Source organism: Poeciliopsis prolifica, unplaced genomic scaffold (genome assembly GCF_027474105.1).
Source record: "Poeciliopsis prolifica strain line A6 unplaced genomic scaffold, Auburn_PproV2 SCAFFOLD057, whole genome shotgun sequence".
NCBI lineage: Eukaryota > Metazoa > Chordata > Actinopteri > Cyprinodontiformes > Poeciliidae > Poeciliopsis > Poeciliopsis prolifica.
In genome coordinates, this window is record NW_026562432.1 from 384,299 (window position 1) to 407,689 (window position 23,391).

General features: G+C 36.9%; 1 protein-coding gene across 1 annotated transcript in view; it reads right to left on the reverse strand.

Annotated features, from left to right (window-relative positions):
• The window catches only part of itfg1 (integrin alpha FG-GAP repeat containing 1), a 152,042-nt gene that overhangs the window by 81,845 nt on the left and 46,806 nt on the right, over nt 1–23,391 (reverse strand). The window contains exon 10 of the mRNA XM_055060071.1: nt 12,620–12,771. Coding sequence (XP_054916046.1) covers nt 12,620–12,771 — 152 coding nt within the window. The remainder of the gene's footprint in view (nt 1–12,619; nt 12,772–23,391) is intronic.

Below are 23,391 nucleotides of genomic sequence, written 5' to 3' on the forward strand. Positions count from 1 at the left end.
TTATTCATAGATTCTAAAGTTATACTGTCACAATATATTGACAGTTTCAGGAAATATGTAAAAAGAAAAAGCAAAAAAACCCCTCCAAAACAAAAACATATTTTTCATAAAAGTTACATATTCCAGCTTTAAATATTGGTGATGTCTTTAAATCTTGACATTGTGTGTCTTATTACTTTATCACGAAACACAAATAAAACTGGTTTGGTTTTGTTATTTTGTGTAGCATGTTTAGTGCAAAGGCACAGACAGAATAGATTAGATGAATCCTTTAACTGAGGAAGGGAGGCTTGTCAGGCGGGGTTAACATTATTCTGTGACTGTCAGACACCGAGCCTGACCTACAGCCTGAATAATTCTACACAAAAATGTGTCCAAATGTGGGCTGTGCAGATGTGCCACATTTCTCCAAGGCTTTTCCTGTCTCTGCACTGATTCGTGAACCTCGGCAAAGACAGCTACGATAATTGAAGGTGGATCGTACAGGACAATAGCAGTTCTGGTCTCTGGGATTTGGCGTCGGCAGGAATCAGCTGCACGGAGCGTACAGTGCATGTGACACGCTGTCATGTAGCATCGGGAGGTACAACAGAAATCACTTAAGTTCAGCTGTCTCCATCTGTGACCTCATTTTGTACTCCAGAAATAGCTTCATCACACCTCTCACTGCTACATGCATACTGGGCTACATGGGATGCTAACACTCCTGCCAGCAAGCCCGTTCGTTTGCAGAGCAGCCTGTTGGAGGGCAAGGTGTGACATTTAAACCCTTCCTTTTATGACGAAGGGGTGGGGGGGCTTATTTTAAAGCCGGACCGGACCATTTCCACATCAAACACTCCGGGGCCAGCAGGATGCGCTTTCTTCCTGAGGGCAACGGATCAATAGCGTATTTGTGTGCGTGCCTGTGACCTCCAGTGAATTTAAAGGATACCTTAGTGCCCTCAAAAAAATGCTAAGCTTACTTTGCGGTACAGAAATATTGGTGCAAAAATCAAGGGAAATCTTTCAATGCTAATGCAGGAAAAAGCATAATTTCACTTGTAAACTGTAGAAGTCCAAAAACAGGAAGTGTTGGAATTAAACTTTCATTGTTTGCAGCTTGAAGTGTCACTGCTTCCACTTAAGTGGCAACTTTGTAGTATCTTAATGTTCAAAACATACAATGGTGTTTATTTTTTGTTTCTGGGACAAATCTGCAAGATACCATCAGCTTGTCGTCTGATATAAAACACAAAAAACTTTTTGTTGCATTTACAAAACACTAATTTTGCTGCCTGTGAGCTGCGAGCAGACTCTGATTGCACACAGGGATAGAGAATTAGGTTAAGGATGGAAACAATGGGCTGGAACAGTGAATCAATTTATAACTGCCATCCAAGCAGCGGCAGAGACTCCCAACAGGGCGTATGCTAACTGTAAACCAAGTATAAAGCAGCCCACATAGCTCCCGCCTGACTCCTCTACTTAGCCTAGTTAATTTACATCATCCCTATTCAAAAAGCTCCTCCTCAATAACAAAATTTATAAGGATAAAATAAAAAAAACAGTTCCTCTAGGTTTTTTTTTTGATACACAGACATGTTTTTGTCCTATTTCTTGTAATTGACCATTTATCTACCTTCTGGACAAAGACAATGCTTTTATGTTGAAATCCTTATATAAATGCGTGTGGTAAAATTGATGTGAAAAAGCGACCAATTTAAAGGTTTCACTTTTCATTAGCTATGTGCCCACTGTTCCTCCTGTAGAAGACTGATAAGCTGATTTTAATAAAATAAATACTGTAGCCTGAAACCCCAGGAAAGAAGAAATATTGATAGTTTCTAACATCTGAGAGCAGAGGCTACTTCTAAAATGTTCAGTTAATACCAAGAAAAACAAATGTTATTGGTGTACGAACATTAAACAATAACATCATAACATGTTGGTTTGTTGGACAACAGGGTTTCCACCAGCGTATATAAGCCTGGCGGGTCACCAGGCTTTACTTGTGCCCCCACCAGAATAAGCATTGCTTGTTTATCATTATTTTTTTTATTTTTATATATAGACCAGTAACAGTGATAGCAAAAATGGGTTAGAGAGTTTCTTTAGTAAGAAGCATAATGGCAACATAGTATGGTCAGTATAGGGAAATTGAGGTCAAGTATAACTTTTTATTCACCGGATTGCTGTAACAACTGCCTGTCTTTACCCGTCTACACCATAAAACCCTAAGCCAACAAAGTGACAAGTCATGAATATATTTTGAACACTTTAATTAGGATGAAATAACTGAAGTGCAAAACATTTATCAATGGCTTAGCATGTTTTCTGGAGGAAACTCTGGACTGTGGTGGGAAAGAAAACATTTTTCAGCATATTGAAGACTTTGCAGAAAGACGTGTTCAAATTAGAAGTTTTGTTGGTTTTAGGGATGGTTAAAACATTGAAGTCATTGCTGGTTGTATTTCTTTTCCGTCATTGTGTTAACATTACTAAACTGTTTTCTTGTATTGAACAGCTCACACTTACAATTATCAGTATCTTACTATGTTCTATAAGCAGCTCCCTGTTCCTACTTACAATTCCTATGAAGGTGAGGGTGAATTTTGGGTTTACACACCACTCGGGCATGTTGGCTTGTCGTCTGTTGAACAAAAATTGATGCTACGTAATGTGTTGGTGTTGGACTTTATATTTAATCAATTTTAAAACTGGTAAGGACTATATTTGCATTTCTTTAAACCCTAGCACATTATATTGCAGTACTCTAGCTTCTATTCATATCGTCACTGAATATCAACTCTAAATATGTTCTAGTTGGAGGCATAAATGTTATGGAATGACTGATTCAGCAACACATCAGAGCATATGTGATTGTAACATCCGAGGTGAGGCTTTATTTACCTCTGTTTTCATTCTTCAATTCAACATCTGTCTTGTCGACATAATGAAATAAAGAGTCTTCCCTTCTGTTTTTTTGCATGCACAGACCCCCTCATTCTATCCCTAAGAGGCCTTTAAAGCCTTAACAGGAAAGATTTAATTAGTTTTTAAAATAAATGGGTGAGAATAAAAGTCATTATGGCTATGCTGAATGGCGGTGTTGTTTGAAAAGGGAGCATCTCTGGTGGCTTTTGTTGGAAGACTAAGGTTTGCCTGTACATTGGGGAGTAGGGGATAAAAAAAGCAAATGTATGTCCAAAAGCTGATTGCTTAGCAAGTTTGTCAAGTAGTTGATGGATTGGATTGGTAACCTATGAACTGTTTTTGACAGATACAGGTTGCGTCTGCTCAGGGGAATGACAAGGAGAACACAGACTTATGAGTTATTCCTACGATAAATGAAAAGTGATACATCTGAATTGAACTAGGACCTGGAGTCTTTGACAGCTTGCTTAATATGTCTGCCTCCTCACAAAGAGGAGGCAGACATAATTTTCAGCCTCATTTTTAGTATTAGCATTTGGTAACAGGTTAAATTGACAAATAATGCAGTATTTTAATTCCACAGTAGAGAAAGCCATATAGTTTCAATAAGTAGGTATAGGGAAAAAAATATTGGTATTGGTTATCGGCCAAATGAGTTTTAGTATACTGGCAAATCGGATATTGACCAAAAATTTAATATTGTGCATCCCTAACCTAAACCAATAGTTTTCACACATTGTGCTACTTGGTGAAAAATATTTCGAGCAAAGAAGCCAAATTAACTAGACACAATGTTTTTTTTTTCGTATTATTGAATCAATTGCAAGTTTTCAAATTTTTCCACTAAAGATCAAAAACTATGTTGTGGAATCACCAGTTCTTCTGTCCTTTATGTCTATTAATGATGAAAACGGCTCTGCTTTAAAAACAAACGACGTTGGTAAAACTGAAGCATTGCCGACCCAAAAGACACTTTAGGACAACCTTTAAAAGCACCATTTTATGGACATGCGAGTAAAAATGAATCCCAATTGGTTACAAAAAAATGTGTGTGAAGCAGCTTTTTTTGAGGGGGTGAGGGGGCAATGCATTTCAGAAGTTCTGAACATTTGTACCTATTACCAGCAGCACACTTCATTCTACTTGTACTTAAAACTCATGGTCACAGATACATAAAGTACATCTAGGCACCATCTGCATACATATGTATAATTGGACAAATAATTATTCTGAGCAGACAGAAATGAAGATACCAGAAATGAATATGGAAAGAAAAGATTTGTGAATTTTCAGACTTTTTTCTGAATCATAAAGCTAGTAGAGGAAATAATTTGGTAGGCACGTCTCAATAGAAAATTGACTTTTATTAACTGATCTCAGCTAAACACAAGCAATACATGTCGTCTCTCAAGTTCTCCTTCTCATTTCTTCTGCATTATTCTTCCTTTGTCATCCTATCTAATTCTTTTTAACAGCATTAATTGATCCATTGTATGGTTGAGTCTTCAACCATACAATTTATAAATGGTACTGATTTATTATCACCATTGTCACCTGTTTATTGTCATTTTGAATTCTTTACATGCTGATGATAATGTCAGTGTCATTCAGTTCACCATCTCTGCTGACTCACACGGTATTCATTCATTAATGAGTGAATGGTGTTAATGAGTGAATGGTGGCAGTACTTCTGTATCTTGTATTACAATCCGTAATAAATGAATAATAATAATAATAAAAAAAAGTTTTTTTCCATCATCACGGCCTGAGTCCATTGGAAAAACACTGCAGTAAAGAAGAAACTTAACTATGGATTTCTGTTATTGCACTGCATTGATTGCATATTTAATAAACTTCATTCGAACAATGTCGTGCTAGTATTAATTAGTTCATCGACTATCATTGTGATTCTAAGGCCAAATTAATATCGACACCAGGCAACAACTGTGGAAAACATAAAACTTTAACGTCTAGATAGGGTGCTGTGCATCATGGCCTGTTCCAGCCACAAACGTACAGACTTTATTTTCCTTTGGATGGAATCAAACGTAATGGCGAAGTGGAAGGAAAATCGGAATTTGTTTCTCAATAAGAAATTTGTACTGTGAATTTCAGTAGGTAATTTATAGAACCACTGTTAGCTGCCATTCCAAGGTATTTTGGATTCGGTCTGTCTCTGAATTTTTCCCCTCTGTACTATGCTGTGAATAGCTCAGGCTCAGTCTGACTGGATGAAATGTGTCTATAAACATCCAATTTTAACTCTCAATAGCATTTACATCTGGACTTCAATCAGGTAACTCAAAGAATTGCATTTGTCTTGATCTGAAGCTGCAGTTGTAGCATTAGCTGCATGTTAGGGGGTTGCTGACATACTTGCTGAAGATGAACCTCCAGTCTGAACTTTAATCATCAACAGGTTTCCTTCTACTCTTGCCTTTTACTTAACTCCATCTGTGTCCTCGTTCCCTATCCTTCCAGCCTTGACGTTTCCTTTTTAATCAAAAATCGTAATGAAACCGCAATTACTCTGGGTCTTGAAAAGCTGAAAGCTGTCCGGATGACGATCTGACTGTTTTCATTTGCTGGAGTGTTATAAGCCGATATGCACGTAAGACACATGCGAACACGTAATTATATCCACGTCACTTGAGGCAGATCAGACTTTCAAACTGCCCTTTAATCAGTGTGTGGTGAAATGCAGAGAAGTAAGAAAGAAAAAAAACATGATTGGAGCTGAGGATAATCCCATTCTACGAGGGCTGCTGACTGACGTATACGATCGTATATCACACACACAGATGCACACAAGCAGTTTAAGCGTGACCTGTAGTCTGTAGTTGATGTGGTGTAATATTTACCAATGTTCCCCCAACAGCGCTGGAGCGGCAGCTGGTAGAGACTTCTGCCCAATCACACATCAAACTCCAGCCGTACCTTTGACACTTGTCAAAGGGTTTTGTTGTTAATATAGAGACAGACGGTTGCATAATGCATGCAACATGATGCGACTGTCCTCTGCCTGTCTGGTAACACTGCTCTGTCACATTCACTCAGGGGTGTAACGCAGTTAATGGGTACCAGCTAAAAGTATCTGGAGTTAACAGTGAGTATTTTTAATTTTCTGGAGAATATTCCTGAATATGGAGCTGCTTGTGTGTCTGCTGCTCAAATTAAAGGAGGTTGACTCTCTTTGTCAAGTGTTGTCACTTACTTAATATGATGATGGAAGTTTATAAAGTACATGAAAAAAGTTATTGCTCACGGTGGTAGCATGTTGGAGTAGCTCTGTTAAGTTGATTTTGTTCAGTGATTTATAAACTGACAATATTTTAGGGTTTTTTTCACACCTGATAGTCCAGTAGACTCGGTTTGGGAACCAAAATTACATTTGTTACAAATTTCAGCTGCTGTGGTTCACATTCTCACTGCGCTGTGTTCAACCGATCTGAAGTATTTGTTGAAACCCGTTTCCCCCCTCGCCTGTGGTGGCACTGCACCAAGAACCACTGAAGGAATATACACAAAAACCACTGAATAAGACCTGAGCGCAACTTCCTTCTTCACAAAATATAAACCAAAAAGGAGTGTCAGTTGCCCACTTAAGTGGCCACGCTACAACATCTACACAGTCAAGAACTGTTTTATCCATAGGAATCTTCTGAAACATTCTTGAACTGATAAAATTATGAAAGAGAAATAGCAGAATAAAAAAATATCTACTTTTATAGCGCTTTACCTCTCAGTGTGTGTGTCAATGTCTCTTTCATTATGCTGCTTCACTCGTCCCCAGCGTCCCACAGTGCTTGTTTTTCTGCAAACAGAAACATCTACAAGGCTTCCTCTCACCAGCCATGTACTATTTGTTGTGATGATCATCTGTTTGAGCATGTTTGCCTGCATGTGCAAGACTCAGCAAGACAGGCAGAGAGAGAGTCACCGTCTGTTCTGTGACCTGGATATAACGCGGATCCTCAGGACACGAGTCGTATAGAGCTTTCGCTGAAACGCATCGATACTGACACGAATATACAGATTCACCCACATCTTTAGTCTGCCCTTTCATTCTTAATGAGCCTTAACTGAACCTCTCCTAGTAATAGAGGTGATCTATTACTATACAAAAAAAAACTGTCATTAGTTCAGTGCCTCCTCATAAAAACTATTCATATCCCCTGAGACTTTTCGCATTTTTTTTTATATTGCAACCATAAATCTCTGTATATTTTACAGAGATTTTCAGTGAGTCGCTAACACAAAGTGGCTCGTAATTTTGACAAAGAAAAGGATTACATGGTTTCCAAACTGACTTGGAATTAAACTGTAAATAAAACCCAGTGCGCCTTTACAAGTCATCATCCTTTCCAAATATAGTCCACTTGTCTTATATAATCTCAGTGTAAGAGTTGCTATGAGGCTTGTTAAGCTCTCAACGCTTTCACAGTCTTCACAGGTTTTGAAAAGACATGGAGTTCACACTTTCAGGCTGGTTTCTGCAGATTTTGGATTCATGACGGAAAAAGTGGGGATCACTGACTTTTGGTCGAAGCCACTAAAGCCAACCTAACACATCGAAAGCGACAGTGCAAAGGTTTTACAAGCACACCATAGGCAGCGGTAATGCAAGATTTAATTCTATTTTCATGTCATAAAATAGAGCCATGACACTTGAAATACTTTTGGTTTATCTCACAAGCTGATTGTGTTTCTTTATGCTATATTCCTGTTGAAAATGTGGAACATTTTTGAGGATTTTGAAGGTTTTGAACTGATGTGTGCATTTAACCTTATTCTAAATGTTCTTTCCATCTTGATAGACAAGTAATATAATGCTTAGACTATATTTTTTAAGCAAAAATGTAACATTTATATTAGTTTGATTTCAACTGGGGGGAAAAAACATTTAGAAAATTATATTAAGCCCCAACTGAAATACTTTATTACACAAATTAATCAAATTTGTTAATTTAAGAGCATTTTCCTCGTATGGATTATTTTAGTATCGCTATTCATTATTTATTCCAGTTTATTCTTCAGTGACTGTTTTTCTCCTTTGTGTGATTTAGTTTCTTTTTCATCACCGTGCAACTGCAATTAAGTGATAGCTCGTTTAATCCAAACTGTTATTTAGCTTTTTCTTTTATTTATTCCTAATGTCGGAAATTAACAAGGCAAGAATCTGTTCTAGAGTTGATTTTCTTTTGTCCCAGATGGTACGTATGCTATCAAACCTTTAAATAAACTGTATTAAATCTTAGACGGAAACAAGGGAAAAAACAATAACCTTAAAATGCTTTTTTTTTTTCTTCATAGCACCAAAAAGTTTTAAGTTTTTAAACTTAAACTTTAAGAAAAAACATAACTGAGCAGCACTGGAAGGTGACCTACACACTCCTCGACAACATTTCAGTTTTGGTTTAATTTATTCCACTCACTGCGTCCATTCGCTCATTGTTCTATTGTTTCCAGTAGATTACTTTCATCTCAAACCCTCTGCTTTTCTGCTATAAACAGTTAAATCAGTATTCATTTTTTGCTGAAAGGTGAAGTGAACTGGCAGGACTTTTATCTGAAATGAGCTATAAATAACTAATTGAGAGGATAAAAAGAAAGCTGTAATGTAGTGGAGGAGTGAAAGACGGAGAAACAAAGACGAAGGAGAGGGACTTAAAATAGATCAGTTATGGGTGGTCCAAATATTTGGTTAGCTGAAAGCCTCTTGGCAGAAAAAGGAGAGGGAAAAAAAAAACAATCAAAGACAGAGCAAAGCTTTATTGCATGTTGAGCGTCAAAGTGAGAATAAAACAGATATTTTTCCAGCAGAGAAAAAACCACATCAGATCACCTGATGAAACTATATAAACATTCTATGTTTGTGAACGGCAATCATTGTTGTGAGTGAAAAGTGTGGAACGTGACTTAATAGTGTTTTTTTAGTTTGAGGGGAAGCATCTAGAACTATGCCTCAATCTAAGAATTTATCCTTTTATACTACTGAACATTAACACATTCAGAAAGCATCTTGAAAGACATTTAAAGTCAACAGCAGCTTGCTAAATGGCAAGAGTTTTAAGGGGCTTCACACATATGCAGTAAATAAAACGACCAGGATGGAGAGGTTGATGTTTATGAGCTCATTACAGAGGTAAGAATCCATAAATGGCCGTCACACCTAAACTGATTTATTTTCATGTTGCCACGTAAAAATATGGCTAAACTGCTTTGATCCAAAAGGAACATCTTGTGTTGAGTTCCAACCAAGATTGTCACACATACATGATGAATTTGATAACATGTATATGTTATTACACATGTACATTGTGCTGATTGTCCTCTATCTGGCAAAGTGAATATATTTTGCCATGCCCACATAAATACAACATGTGAGAGTGCTGTAGTGACGTAGGGGTTAAGCCCAACCCACATATGGAGGGCTTAGTCTTCGACGTCTGTCGCAGGTTCGATTCCTGACCTGGTGACCTTTGCCACATGTCTTGCCCCTTCTCTCATTACCCACTTTCCTGTCTATTCGCCATCAAATAAAGGTCACTACAGCCAATAAAACCTTTAAGAAATAGAAAAAGCAACAAAGTCTTATTTGTAAAAAAGAAGACTTTGTTGCTGTTGGCAAAGAACAACAGCCACGCCTCTTAATAAAAATAAAAAAACACACACATATACACAAAAAAAATCCAAATTTCAATACCAAACATCACACGCAAAGTCCAATGTCTGGCCCATTTTCCCAAAATGGCCGACTTTCTGATTCATTTCCAGGACAATACTTTGCATCAAACTGCACAGCACTACATGTACATTTTATTGTTAGCTCTTTGTGAAACTGGTCTAATGTGCTGAACATCAGGGGGCGTTGTGGTGGCATTTCTTTGAAAGCATGTTCACAAGCTTTCAATCAAAACCCTTTTTGCAGGTTAAACATGTAAATTTTTTGAACACTGCAAACTACAACTAAATTTGATGATCAGTTCACCAATTTTAATGGGTTTGTGCATCGTGTTTTGTGGGCAGGGCTAATAAATGAGAATGTGATGCATTATTATGCAAACAGAGATAAAATTTATCAATGTAAAATATGCTGATTGGGGATCTTATAGCTACTATAGATTCCTTTCATAAAAAATATATTTGTTACACATTTGTTAAAACTGTCTACAGTGAAAGTGTAACAATTTGAGAAAACAAAATCAAGCACGTTCACTTCCTCTCAATGCTCCTATTTCTATCTGTAGAAATATAATGTTCTTGGTCAGAAACAACCAATAACAGCGAGGTCGAAGATCTTAAAACAGTCAATCAAACCTGTGTATTTGCTGCTCAATGTGCTAAAGATGGAGAAGCAGCTAACAGTTATTAGAACGCCGTCATTTGTGGACATGCTAACTAGCATTAGCATTTACAAAAGTCTCCTCTGTGAGAAAGAAGCTGTAGCACAGCAGAGAACAAGGGTTAGGTTGAGAGCACCTCATACACACGCTTTATTGACAGTGCTAAGACCCTCCTCCTGGCTCTGACTGGTTGTTTCTGACTAGGAGCGGCATATTTCTGCAAATGGCAGTTGTACCACAAAGAAGAGCTGGATTTTTTAAATAAATTATTGGTCTCATATTATACTGCCATGACACAGCGAAAGTTATAATACATAAAAACAATTTTTATAAAAGCTACTTACTGTAGCTTTAAGAAAATAATCTATTATAAAGCTTCACTCCTGCATGTACAACAAACAGACCTCCTGTCCTTTCTTTAAAATTTGATGTTGTAAAACCCAATGATATAGATAAACAAAGATTGCATTCAAAGCTTTGCAATGAAGCCACTTCAAGCACAAGATTTCAAAGCTCAGGCTTAAAATGAGAATCAAATGGAAAAAAGGAAATAGAAAAATAAAGAGGCTATAGCTGGTAAGGATAAGAGCGAGTGAGATGGAACTCCTCTTCAAACACAAAAAGTTAAGCTCAACACGACTTACTGGTGATTATATAGTGCCTGCATTAGAAACTGGGGTTCAGAGGTATTTGTCTTTAGCTGCGGCTCAACTTTCCCGTCTCTAGTGTAATAAGCACAAGCAGGCACACTCTCTATTACTCTCTCTTACACGGAAATCAGTATGCATGGACAATCACGGCTCTGACCCCTGCAACTATCTTATCTTCATCTCTGAGGACAGATAATCCACATAAGTCCTTCAACAAATACATACATCCCATTCCTGATGCGCATGGCACTCTTGCACCAGAACGCAGCACAGGAATTCTTTAAAGGGCCGGCTTATCGGGCGCAATGCTGAGAAAAGTCGCCGAACAAGTTCACCTTAGCTGTCTGTTCTCCTACTTTTCTGTTCAGATTAAATTGAGTGAAATTGCTTTTTGCTCCCAAGCCTGCGATTGGGGTTTGATCACCGAGCAATCTGTGGAATTAAGTCTCTTGTTTGCAAATGCACCAATGTGACAACTTTGCTTGTAAGTAATTTCCTGCTAAAATCAACAGGAAATAGAACTGGGGTCGAGTACATTAATTTCATAGTAATCAATGCAATACATTTAGCCTAAACTGGATGATTTTTGTGAAAATAAAATAAAAACAGAAACATTTGTAATTTGCGGAAGCCTTAGCAATTTGCATAAGCTCCTTAAGTATGTTTTTGGATTTATTAAGCTCTGATCCGTGGCGTTTTGTGTTCCCAGTTTGCAGTAGCTAAAATTGTCTTGTCAAAGGGTGAAATATTTCATGGCGAATTTAAATGATAAGGAATTAGACGACGTACATCAAAATGAGGATGATTTGGATTTGTGTGGAAAGCTATGCAAGCTGACCTGGGCCTAAGTGAAAAACTACATGTCTGGGTTGCTACAAATTTTTAATTTCAAGATTCCCCCTTTCCAGACTCGACTTTATAGGTTTTCTTTCTGCATTTTCTTTTATCATCATGAGAAGTAGAGGACAAAGGATTCGCCTTAAACAATTATTACCCTGTGCATGACAGGGTCACACTGACCTCGCATGCAGTTTTAGGTATTAAAGCAAGAAGATCAAAACAGCATCTCACTTTGATGTTTGAGTAAGCCACACCAAAACCTTAATTTTTCTAACTGTTAGATAACTTAAGTGTACTTAAGCTCAAGGTGACAAACTGATGGCCATTCATTCACCATCATGGTTTTTAAATGGAGTGTTTCAACAGCCTGAACGTCTTTATTAGCATACACAATATTTTCTCAAAGTCTTCAAGTTTCACTTGTCGGTAGTTTCTCCATTTGTGGATAAAGGTTCTCACTATGGTTCAAATGACTCAAAAGCATTAGAAATGGTTACGTAACAAGATCCAGACTAACTGTTGATAGTTTGGTTTGGTTTCTCATCTGTTTTTCTCAGTTCTTAGGCATCATGTGTTGCTTCTTTAGATCTTTTTGTCTACTTTGTGTTGTCAAACTGTTTCTATCTCTTGGATAGTTTTTCTTTCCCCTTTAATAAATGAGTTGAAAATATGTGAAAATTATTTTATGATGTTAAATGGTTAAACACAACTAAAAAGAAAAATCAGTACAAATGTCAAAGCTGATAGACAATGCCGTAAAAAATTCTATTTGTAAAGAATCACCATCACAAAACTCAAATTAGTTTGGACTTAAAATAAAAAAAATCACCAGAAAACTGGGAACTTTGATAGGTTTTCTCTTCTGACCTGCCACTGGTGTTGCGGAGGATCACTAGGGCATCAGGGAAGCCGTCCAGGTTGTAGTCACCGAGATGCAGGATCAGAGGATAGTTGGTATTTCCTGGTACAAAGCCCCAAACGGTGTCCCTTTGCTTGAAATCAAACAGGATTGGCACCCACTAGAAAAACAAAAACATACAGACAATTTAATATCTTGATGAGTCTTTCAAATGAGATTTGGATCTAACATATACATAAAAACAATCATAATATTGGGATAATGTGAACTTTATGATTTTTAATCTCACACTTTTAACTTTTCAACTCCAAGTGGCTGTGTTGTAATCCTTGCTCTGTGCTTTTTGTTGACAATCACCAAGTAATCATACAGGTAAAACAATTATTAATTATCTAGATATTTTTGATCACTTTCATTTCAATAAGGCTCTGCAAAGTGACTTGTGAAAGTTAAACAATCAGTTAAAGGGGCAGTATTGTGTGGTTTATAATTTTATAGCACAAGCAAGAAACTGTGTTACCTTCAGTTGTTAATGCAAAAATCATTAAACAACAGCTAATTGAAACTGTGCCTCTGTCTCTTTAAGAAACTCCTACTCTTTCTAAAACTCAGTCTACGGGAAGTCATCACAACTTTCTGTTGTGGCTCCTCTATTAACCCTTTCACAATGATTTTACCAACAAATTAGCATGGTTATTTATTTTTTGCAAATTGTTTACACAAAAAGTATAGTACATATTTCATGTCAATAGACAATTCATAAAGTACTTCTAATTGAGAAACTGTAGAAAAGCATAAGTGCATCACGTTGAAGTGAATGGGATGATTTGCTTGTTGCTAATAACTGAAAATATTAAAATACAAGACAACAGAAAAATAAATTATGGATATTATGATCTCTTATAAGAAATACCTCAACAAATCTTGTTCCTTGGTCAAAAGCCAAAAAAAATCTATTCATTTCAACTTAAAGAGCAATATAGACTCAACAAAATAATAAAAAAAAGTTTTATTTGCTCTACTCTAGTAAAAATGCATTTTCATCACTGCATTCTGTTTGTATGCAGTAATCTCAAAGAGACACAGAAGCAAGAAGCTACAAATGTGAACTATTCATGAATGTTAAACAGGGAAAGCAGGTGCAGGAGAGTCACCAGAGACACTCAGCAGAACTGCCACTAACAGCTCTTAATAAGATACCATCAAGGGAAGGAAATGTAAAAATAAAAAAAAAACTCAACAAAGAGAATGATGTCACCCTGCAGGGCTCATAATTACATCTGTGTAAACTGCAAAGATGCAGCTACAGATGGAGAATTGTCCTGTTTATAGGGCAGCGAGGAAACAGGTGGAGTAATGTTAATCCAAATGTCAGCAGATTGTCATCGTTGAGTCATCAGCCTTTTCCAATGGTGCAAATTGGGGGACCTAATTATTAATATTCATGCTGAAATAAAGCCTTAAAATATGATTTAATTAAAACTTCTAATAAAAATATTCATAAAAATTGAGCCATCACTTTTACATTTTCTACATTTTTATTTCTCGATTTCTGTTCCATAATGCATTATGACAGTGCCCTAAAAATGACTTTTTTTTGCACTATTTTTCCAGGTGACAAATTATGCTCTTAGTTGGGGTGTAATGGTACATATACAAATGCTGAATCATAACAGTAAACATTCACAAGTAGATGCATTCAGGTGACAGAACATATCACAGTGATAACAGCTTTCACCCAGGAGAGCCTCGACTGAAAATGAAAACAAAGACACTTTCTAAGCCTGTCAAAAGTAAAAAGTATTTACATTCTCTCTCATATTAATTCTCTCTTACTTAGGAAATAGACAATGATTTTAAAACAGGCACATTTTATAGAAATCAATCAAGTTTATCACTATTCAGCAACAAAGCAGTTCAAAGTGCTTTGCATCATAAAAACACAAAAAAGTCAAAAAGATATTCAATAGTCAACAATTGAGAAACAAGTAAACATTAGATTTTGCTGAGGGCTTTGTCAAAATCATTGATGTCAATCAAATATCTGGAGTAAATGTTAATTTGTTTAATTTGTTTTTCAGGTTGATTTTTTTCTAAACCCAATATTAAGTATTTCTGGATTCTTCTCTGGTTGTTCCAAACTGAGATCTCCAAACCAAAACCAAGGTACACGGCAAAGAGTACTGCTGCACCGACACAATGCATCTTCGATTCACTGCTGAGTCATTACTCTTTTCATTAAAGTTACAATCTCATAAAAACAAGGCCTAGTTTTGCTTAAAATCATTGAATAGCATATTTATTAGCCCTCAAAGACAGTTACTTTAGAGCCATAATTGGAGGTGCAATTGAGCTATAGAGGAATGAACAAGTCACTTCCAAGCTGGATATTTTTTCTAGATGGAACTCTAATGAAATGCTGCTCTGTCAGGCTCTCATTAAGTGACCACTGAGTAATGCTGCAATGTGGTTTAAAGAGCTGCCTGTATGCCAGATGAACATAATGCTCAGCAATGATTACTGCTATAGCAGATAGAAGTGCTTGAGCTGACCGTGCTGCAGATGCTGCCAGAGAGAAGAAAAGAGCGAGTGGGAGAGCTTTCAGGTTGCTGCCAGTCTATTTGTTGGCAGAAGATGCAATGCTCATTCCGGATGGACATATTATTACGGTTTCTCCCACGCATATTCATAAATTTCCGAAGGTAAATCAATTAAAACTGGCAGTGAAAACGAGAAGATGCCAGTTATTTTTATGTCGCAGTTCAGGCCGACTGATTCAAAGCAGTAACGAGAAGATGGAAGAGGAAAAAAAACGAGTGAAAAAAGATGGATGCGTATTAAGCTTCCAATAAATATATGGCTCCATTCCAGTTGTTGACTTAACTGGAAGCTCAGCTGATAGTGACACATTACCTTCATAATGCAAATTAGAATTATTTGGATTATGTGTCCACTAAGGAAATGGGAGTACTTTTCTCTGCTCTAACATCGAGTATAAACGTTAACATACAAGGTCAAGAAGAAAAAGCCCTATGATTTAAAGACTGAACACAAAAGAAAATGATAAAAGATCTGATTCCCAGCATGCCAAAAGTAATACAACTGAGATACACAACAGCACACATCATGCTCACAGAAAACCAACAGAAAACTGAGCTAATCAAGAGAAATCTGGTAAAATGATAAAAACCTTATAACCTTTTAGTGCTACTTTTAGTAGAAATACCTTGAAGTAACAGCTGACATAACCGACACACACAGAGAGGTGAAAGATAAATTAATTCACAAATGAACTTAATGTATTTTAATGACAGGAAGTAACTACAGAGCATTTGAAAAAAGGACATGGAAATGCACAGAAAACTAAGAAACTCACTGAAATCTGTCAGATTTAGGAAAGCATTCCTGCTGCTATGTGTAAATCAATATCAGTTTTTGGTGCAACTTAATTAGTGTTTATGACGGTTGTGGAGGAATCTTATCCCACCTTCTTTGCTTCAGAACATCAGCTTTAGGAGGCGGTAGAAATTAATCTGAACAGACACAGCTCTAAAGAGATTCTTAGCAATTTATATAAAGATTACATTAAATGTTGTCATTTACAGGTAAATCAGTTTTAAGTACTTCTGACACCTTACCTTTGCTATAAAACAGAATAATCCTTCTTGTAATAAACAATTAAAAAATCATGTTCTTGAATGTGTTGATATTAATTAAATACATAAGATTTTAACATGTTAAAAGTTTTGATGTAATTAGCTTTTTTAATGCAGAGTTTCTGGTATGGCTATAAATCTGATTCAGAAGCAGCATCTGCAAACAACAAGCCTAAAACAGCATCTTAATGCTGGACATGTAGCAGCAGCAGAGACGTCCCCAACACTAATGTCTGTTTTCTCAGTCCACATTTGTAAAGAAGGAATGTTTTTGTTGTTTTTTCCGAAGAACTTCCATGAATGATTAGGGCTTTCTGAGAACACTTCACAGTTTGCATTAATCTCATGATTGAATAACCAATATAGACACACAAACAATTATTAGCTGATGGGCTCATATGTCTACCTGTCCAAAAATTTAGCACCAAAAAGACTTTTCAGATTGAAAACATTGTTTTTGATTAAAATGTGACTAACTGTAAGGAATTACAGACCATACATTTCACTCAAAGAAAAGCTTTGTTATCTATGTGCAACTGCACCTAATTTTAAAAGTTGACTTTAATATGTCCATATGTCTAAAATTTTATCAGGACCTATTGTGTTGAATTTGTTTTTTTTTTCCCACAAAAGTCCTAAAGGCAAAAAATACATCAGGCCATAGCTTTACCTTGGAGTCCTTTGGTCTGCTCTCACTTGTGTTATGACATTCCCTCTCAGGGGAACATGAGGCCTGTGCCGGCCAGGCCTTATCAGCAGACCACTGTGCCGATGTAGGCCCTGAGGCAATCAGGGTACTATCTGTTTCTTTTTTCCCCCTCAACACTGATTAGAAGAGGAGAGAGGAAAAGCCCAGAGAATATCAACCAGATCTAGTCAATACTGCAGAAAATGTACACACACACATGCACATGCACACCAACTGAGCATTTAACATGTATCAGGGTGAGAGGGCTTCATTTGAAGGTACTAAAGCATTAAAGCTGTCGATTGATTAAATTAGAGATGGCATTTTGCTCTCTGGGTAAATATCCATGACCTTTGCTGTAATGGTTGGAAGGACAGCAAGGTATATGGAGAAAATTGATAAAACTAAGAATGAAAAAGATGAAAGATCAGAAATTAAAGATGATAAAGATCAAAACTTTATAGACACGTGTTAATCAAGCATAAAATTATGACCTCCAGCATCGATTGGACCGAAGTCAAACTGCTGTTTCCATACAGATCCTTCACTGTCCACAAAACATCCCAAGGTGTTTGGTCATGTTTGGTTTACAGCAGTAAAAAATACAATAATGGTGCAGAAGAATGACCATTACGATTTCACAAGTTCAGAGGAGGAGGAAATAATAATTGGCAGAGTCAAAAATCTAATTTTAGTTTTGGACAGTATCAAGAAAACAAACAAAAAGAGAACGGAAGGCATTGGTGAAATCTTTGGCTGCTGCATCGGCTCAAAACTGAGCAGAGGGAGTTTAATAATTCAGCTCTCAGAAAATCCGCTGTTCTGATTGTCAGTGCTACCTGACGATGTGCCATACCTAGCACTGAGTCAAAACCGCATCTCATGGGAGTTGAGTATGTTCTGGAATGCGTTGATATTAATTAAATACATACAATTTTAACATGTTAAAATCTTATGTATTAACCCCATAAATAGACACACCATGCAATTCAGACCAATCACACAACAGGTTTGCATGTATAGAGTGACAAGTTCACCAGGAAGGTTGTGAAAAGAAGGAATGGATGACATGAGGCAGAAAACAGAATGATGTGATTGTCATCACGCGAAAAAGACTGATTTCATCAGTGCAGGTCAACCAATCTTAACAGTGTGGTAGTCATCCAGTGAGATACAGACTCTATGAGACTCTCATTGTGTCCTGTAAGTTGGGAGGTTGCGTTTTCATGAACTGGACTCACCTATCCAGTACATTCCACAGATGCCTGGGTGGAATAAGGTCTGAGATGGATTGTGTATTATATCACCTTTCAAGCAAAAACAGCAATAACTCCTTCTGAAATATGAGCAATGGCAGCTTGTTGAAACGAATCACATGGTCCAGCCTACGCTCCCTACGTGCATCAATGATCCATCAATGATTATCACCAGTGACTCTGTCACCAGTGCTCCATTCCTCTGTCCTTGGACTTCTTTTGATTGATAATTCTTACTACCTAACCGGAACACAAATCCACAAGAGCTGCAGTTTTGGAGCTACTCTGATCCAGGAGTCTAGCCATCACAGTTTGGGTCTTGTCAAATTCACTGAAATGCTTGTCCCTGTATCCTGCATCTTGCACGTCACATTTCAGGACAACATGTTCTCTTGCTGTCTGATATTTCCTGCCTACATACACGTACCATGACACTGACATTCGCTTATCCATGCAGGGGGGAGGAGGAAATGCTGTGGCGAGAGGTGGGGGGTAATTTGTTGTACGCACATTACCTGTCGGTGGTCATAATTAAAATCAGAACTCAGGATGTGAAGGGTTCCTCATATATATATATATATATATATATATATATATATATATATATATATATATATAAACTGAGGCACTTGAAGATTACCTACTGACACTGATTTCTTATCATAATTTGTGAGACCTTCTGGCAGAACAAAGGCAGATGATGAAAAGGCCATTGGCAGAAGGAGATAACAGCGCAACAGCGTAAGTAGAAAGCCATAAGATACGGTCTTTGCAATTGAACAGAAGGCAGGAAGTAATTTAGGACATTTTCCCCCAAAGCAGAATGACAATGTTTGCCCTGAGTTTTGTTTTTATTAGCCTGCAGATCTGTGTTGTGAATTTAAAGCAAATCATATCGGGCCTTGCACGTACAACTCAAAAGTTTCTAAGGTGAGCTAAAATAGCCAGCTTGGAAGCGGAACACTTGAAACAAATTATGCAGCAGTTGCTGGCATTTAATCAACAACCAAAGCAAAATATCTGCAGAATGTCAAGTGAATATCTTTTTAGGATAATCAGTTGTTTAAGAATCTCTAGTTCAAACGTAGCTTTTGCGTCTCAGTAATTCAGACTTTTGCTGGATCAAATGTCAACAATATTGACTTGAAATTGCTTGTAAGCATGTGTGTGTGCTACGAGTGGGTGAGAAGGAGTATGCAAACGCGTTAGTGGAGAAATCAAAATGACCTAGTTAATGGAGATGAAGACGATGATGGGATTTACGCTCGTGAGGTAATCTGATACCTTTAATGGCGAAGGGAGAAGGATTCTGCATATAAATGAGTTTTTATCTACCAGCAGGAAAACTCTGTGCACTAATGACTTTCCGTGTGAATCTGTGTGCGCCGACATGCGCGCATCACACACTGAAACGTACGGCACGCATGTAGGAACACATGAAAACCCAAGACAAAAAAAGCCTATTAATGTAGAAAACATAAATAAATAAAAGATAGCTTCCCCGACTTTGCTGATGACTAAACTGAAAAAAAGCGACAGCATGCTCGCAGACTCCCATTGATTCACTTTGACGGAGAGAGCTGCCGCTTCATTAGGCCAAGAAATTAAAATGTGGGTGGCCTGTGGTGTAGGTGGGAGGTGGGGTGGATGGGATTTATGGGGTGATTTGGGGAGGTGCTGTAACACTGTCAGACTAAGCCGTCTATGGCTAAATGAATAAAATAAATAAATAAAGAAAAACATCTGAAACAAATGGCTTTTGTATTCCCAGTTGTATAAGGACTGAAGCTCATTACATTAACACTGACACACACAAAAAAAAAACAAAAAAAACAGCAAGTGACAGAATGGAGGGGAGAGTGGAAACGGCACGCAGTTATGTAGCCATTGGCACCACTGGAAGTTGGTCCAGTTTTGGCTTGAGTGTGTAAGTGTGTAAATGAGGTATTGATTATGTGTCTTTGTGTGCAGCAATCATGCACAGCGCCAAAGAAACCGAGGTGAAACCAATAACAGGAGATTTCATTAAAATGCAACATTGTGCTGGAAAACCTCGGTTTCTGAAGTTCACTCTGATGATGATGATACTTTGACATTCACCCACATAACCACTGCTGCATGGCCTGAGCATTTGCCATAGCAACAGTTCCTCTGACTGTGCCAAGTTGTAACTCAATACTAAACATTTATCTTCAATGCCTCAAAGTATGCTGCTGAAAATAGGGTGCAAGTAATTCTTAAAAACAAGCTATATGTGCTTATTTTTATAGCAGAGAAAAGTCTGGAAAGTTGGTGGAATTTAATGGATAATGGTTCGAATTTCATACAGATTTTTAACAATAAGTAGATTTACATTCACCATGTTATTGAGCAATTTTTTAAAAAAAATAAATTTGCTCAACAGAAACACATCAATTTTGAAAAAAATTAAACTAAAAGGCTTTGGCGCTGCAATGAGATAGATATTTTTTGGCCATATCAAAATTGGTTCAACTCACAAAACTCCAATTAAAACACTTGTATACCAATAACCATGTGACTCGTGTGTCATGAGTCACATGATCAACAACAGGATCTTGCCACTGACGCAAACCACATTAACAGAAAACAACAGATTAATTATGGCACATCACGTTTTTTAATGACTTGTCACATTAACAGACTTATTCACATGCAATTTTAATTGTGTTTCTTATTTACACAATTGTGAAATTGTGTTTGTTCAACATTAGCAGAGTACTGAAAAGGTTTTGCGCACATTTGTAATGGAAATGTAGCTCTTGACAGTTTCAAGTATTCCCACTTTTGTCACATCGGAACCAGAAACTTTAACCACTTTTATAGAAAGCTTAGATCGGACTGATTAAAATTATTTGTGTTATTTTAAATGGAGAAAAATAATTTGAAATACAAGCGGACTGGATTTTGGTCAGGCAACAAATTAAACTGAACTTGAGGTTCCACAGTATTAAAAATATCAACTAAATGGTGAACACAACAAAAATAAACCCCACAAATTTAACGTCAGCGATCAGTGATGCTTGAACATCACTGATAACACATAGTGTATATCAGTGAAGCTGATCTACAGTATGAGTGTTGGAGACATGTGGTTGTTAGTGTCCATTCACATGCATATGTTCAGTCATTAGCTTCAGTGTAAATGGTCTCACTGATTCTCAGGAAGTAGCTGAGGCAGTGAATGACTGAATCCACATGTCTTTCTGTCAGATGAATGGACGGGTTGGGGGTGGGTTGGTGTTGCTGTTGCCTGCTGCTGGGGTCACCTTTATGACACACCAACTAACCTGAAGGGTTGGAAAGATGTAGTCTGCCTCACACTGACAGGAGCAGCTTCAGTCTTAGCTTAGCAAAGGAATGTAGTTAGATGAGATAAATCAATGTGCATTAAGACGTGTAACGGAAAATAAAACAAACATCGCTCATTATGCAGGTTCTGTTTTTTACCAAGATTTTTGACTAATATTGCTCATTGCATGAGCCGCTTAATTCATCCCTAACATGCTGCCAAAACAGCGACAGCCTGCTGAGGGCTGGAGTTTACTGAAGGTGCCCTTGTTAACCCGACACCGGGACGTTTGCAACAAATCTTTAGATTCTGGTAAAGTTCTGCAGCTATGGAGTGTAAAGTGATCATCATTCCTGTGATCCCTGGTATCAGACATTGAGACCTGAATCAAAGTATATAGTTCAGTTATGGCATGACATTTGTGATTTAATTAAGTCATGTGTGACATAAGTGAAAAAAAAAGCATTGTGTAACAATCTGAAATATATATATTTTTTTAACAGTCTTTAATCAAAGAACACATCCAAACTTCTTCTGGTTGGGAAGACCGTATTACTGAAAAACTGTATTTTTTTCCCCCATACTTTTATAAAACAATTTGCTAGCAAATTTAGATTTTTTTTTAAGAATGCTCCTACATCCAAAATTTTAACAAAAGTTTGAGATTATTTCAAACATCTGATTTGTCTCCAGGTTAAAAAGAAAATAAATACTAAGAATGAGTTCATTTGAGTTATAAAATTTTTTCTATATAAACCTGTTGTTTGAAGACAGTGCTAAAATTTGATGCCTCAGGGTAAAAGGTCTCAGCTTGCTAAACGCATAAGCATTAGCTCTGTTGCTAAACTAGTTAAGTTGGAGATGAGCAAAACATTTCTCTACAGGACAGAAACCTTCTAGAGCCCAATTTTTGCAACAGCTCATAATTTTCATCAAATCGATTTATTCAATCATAAAACAACCTGTGTAACCATATTAGTTTTGTTCTCTGCTAAACACAGAACACAATAAATGAGAGTTAAAGCTAATCGAACCAACATCTGCTACTAAATTCAAGTTAAAATATCGTCACCTTCCTAAAATACTTTTTTGCCGCCAAAAGCGATTTTGACAATAAAATTAAGCTGATTTCGCCAAAAGACAACTTAGGGGAAAAAAAGAAGAAGAAGAAAAGAAAAGATGGGTATTATTTTAGGAAAGTGATGATATGAAGGGCTTTTACCAACAGTACAGTATATATAAACATTACATTTAGAAATATGCTTATTAATCATATGCTAGATCTCTCCGACATGCTTGGTTATTTTCTTTAACCAACAAGAAGCATATTCCATATTATCACACCAATTGGTCATACAAATAGAGTGCTCATATTAATAAGCTCATTATTGTAGAGCAAAAAAAAAGTCTTTGCATCTGAAGTTAAATAAATACTATTATTCATAAGTGAATAATTAATATCCCTTATAAACAATGCCCCCTGTAAAATAAGAACAAATATATTTTTTAATTGGGAGCTTACTTTCCATTGTTTATTCATTTCATAATGGCAATTTATTTTGTTACACTTTTTTATCTATTAATGGGACTTTTCATGTCATTGGAGTACGGGAATTCTCTAATCAAAAGCTTTCCTTTTTTTTGTTTTAATGGGGACATTTATTTATTTCACAGAATATACATTAAATAATTTATCAGTAACAGAATTTATTTGTTGAATTTTGAACGAAATGGCTCTCCACTGTAGTGAACGTAAGCCAAATCACAAGAACAGCAGGGGCGTCTGCAGAGCTCATCACTTCTTTGTGATTTGCCTTGACTCAGGGCCAGGCGACGTGGCCGCCGGCCAAACACTTGCTGCTTGGGTCAC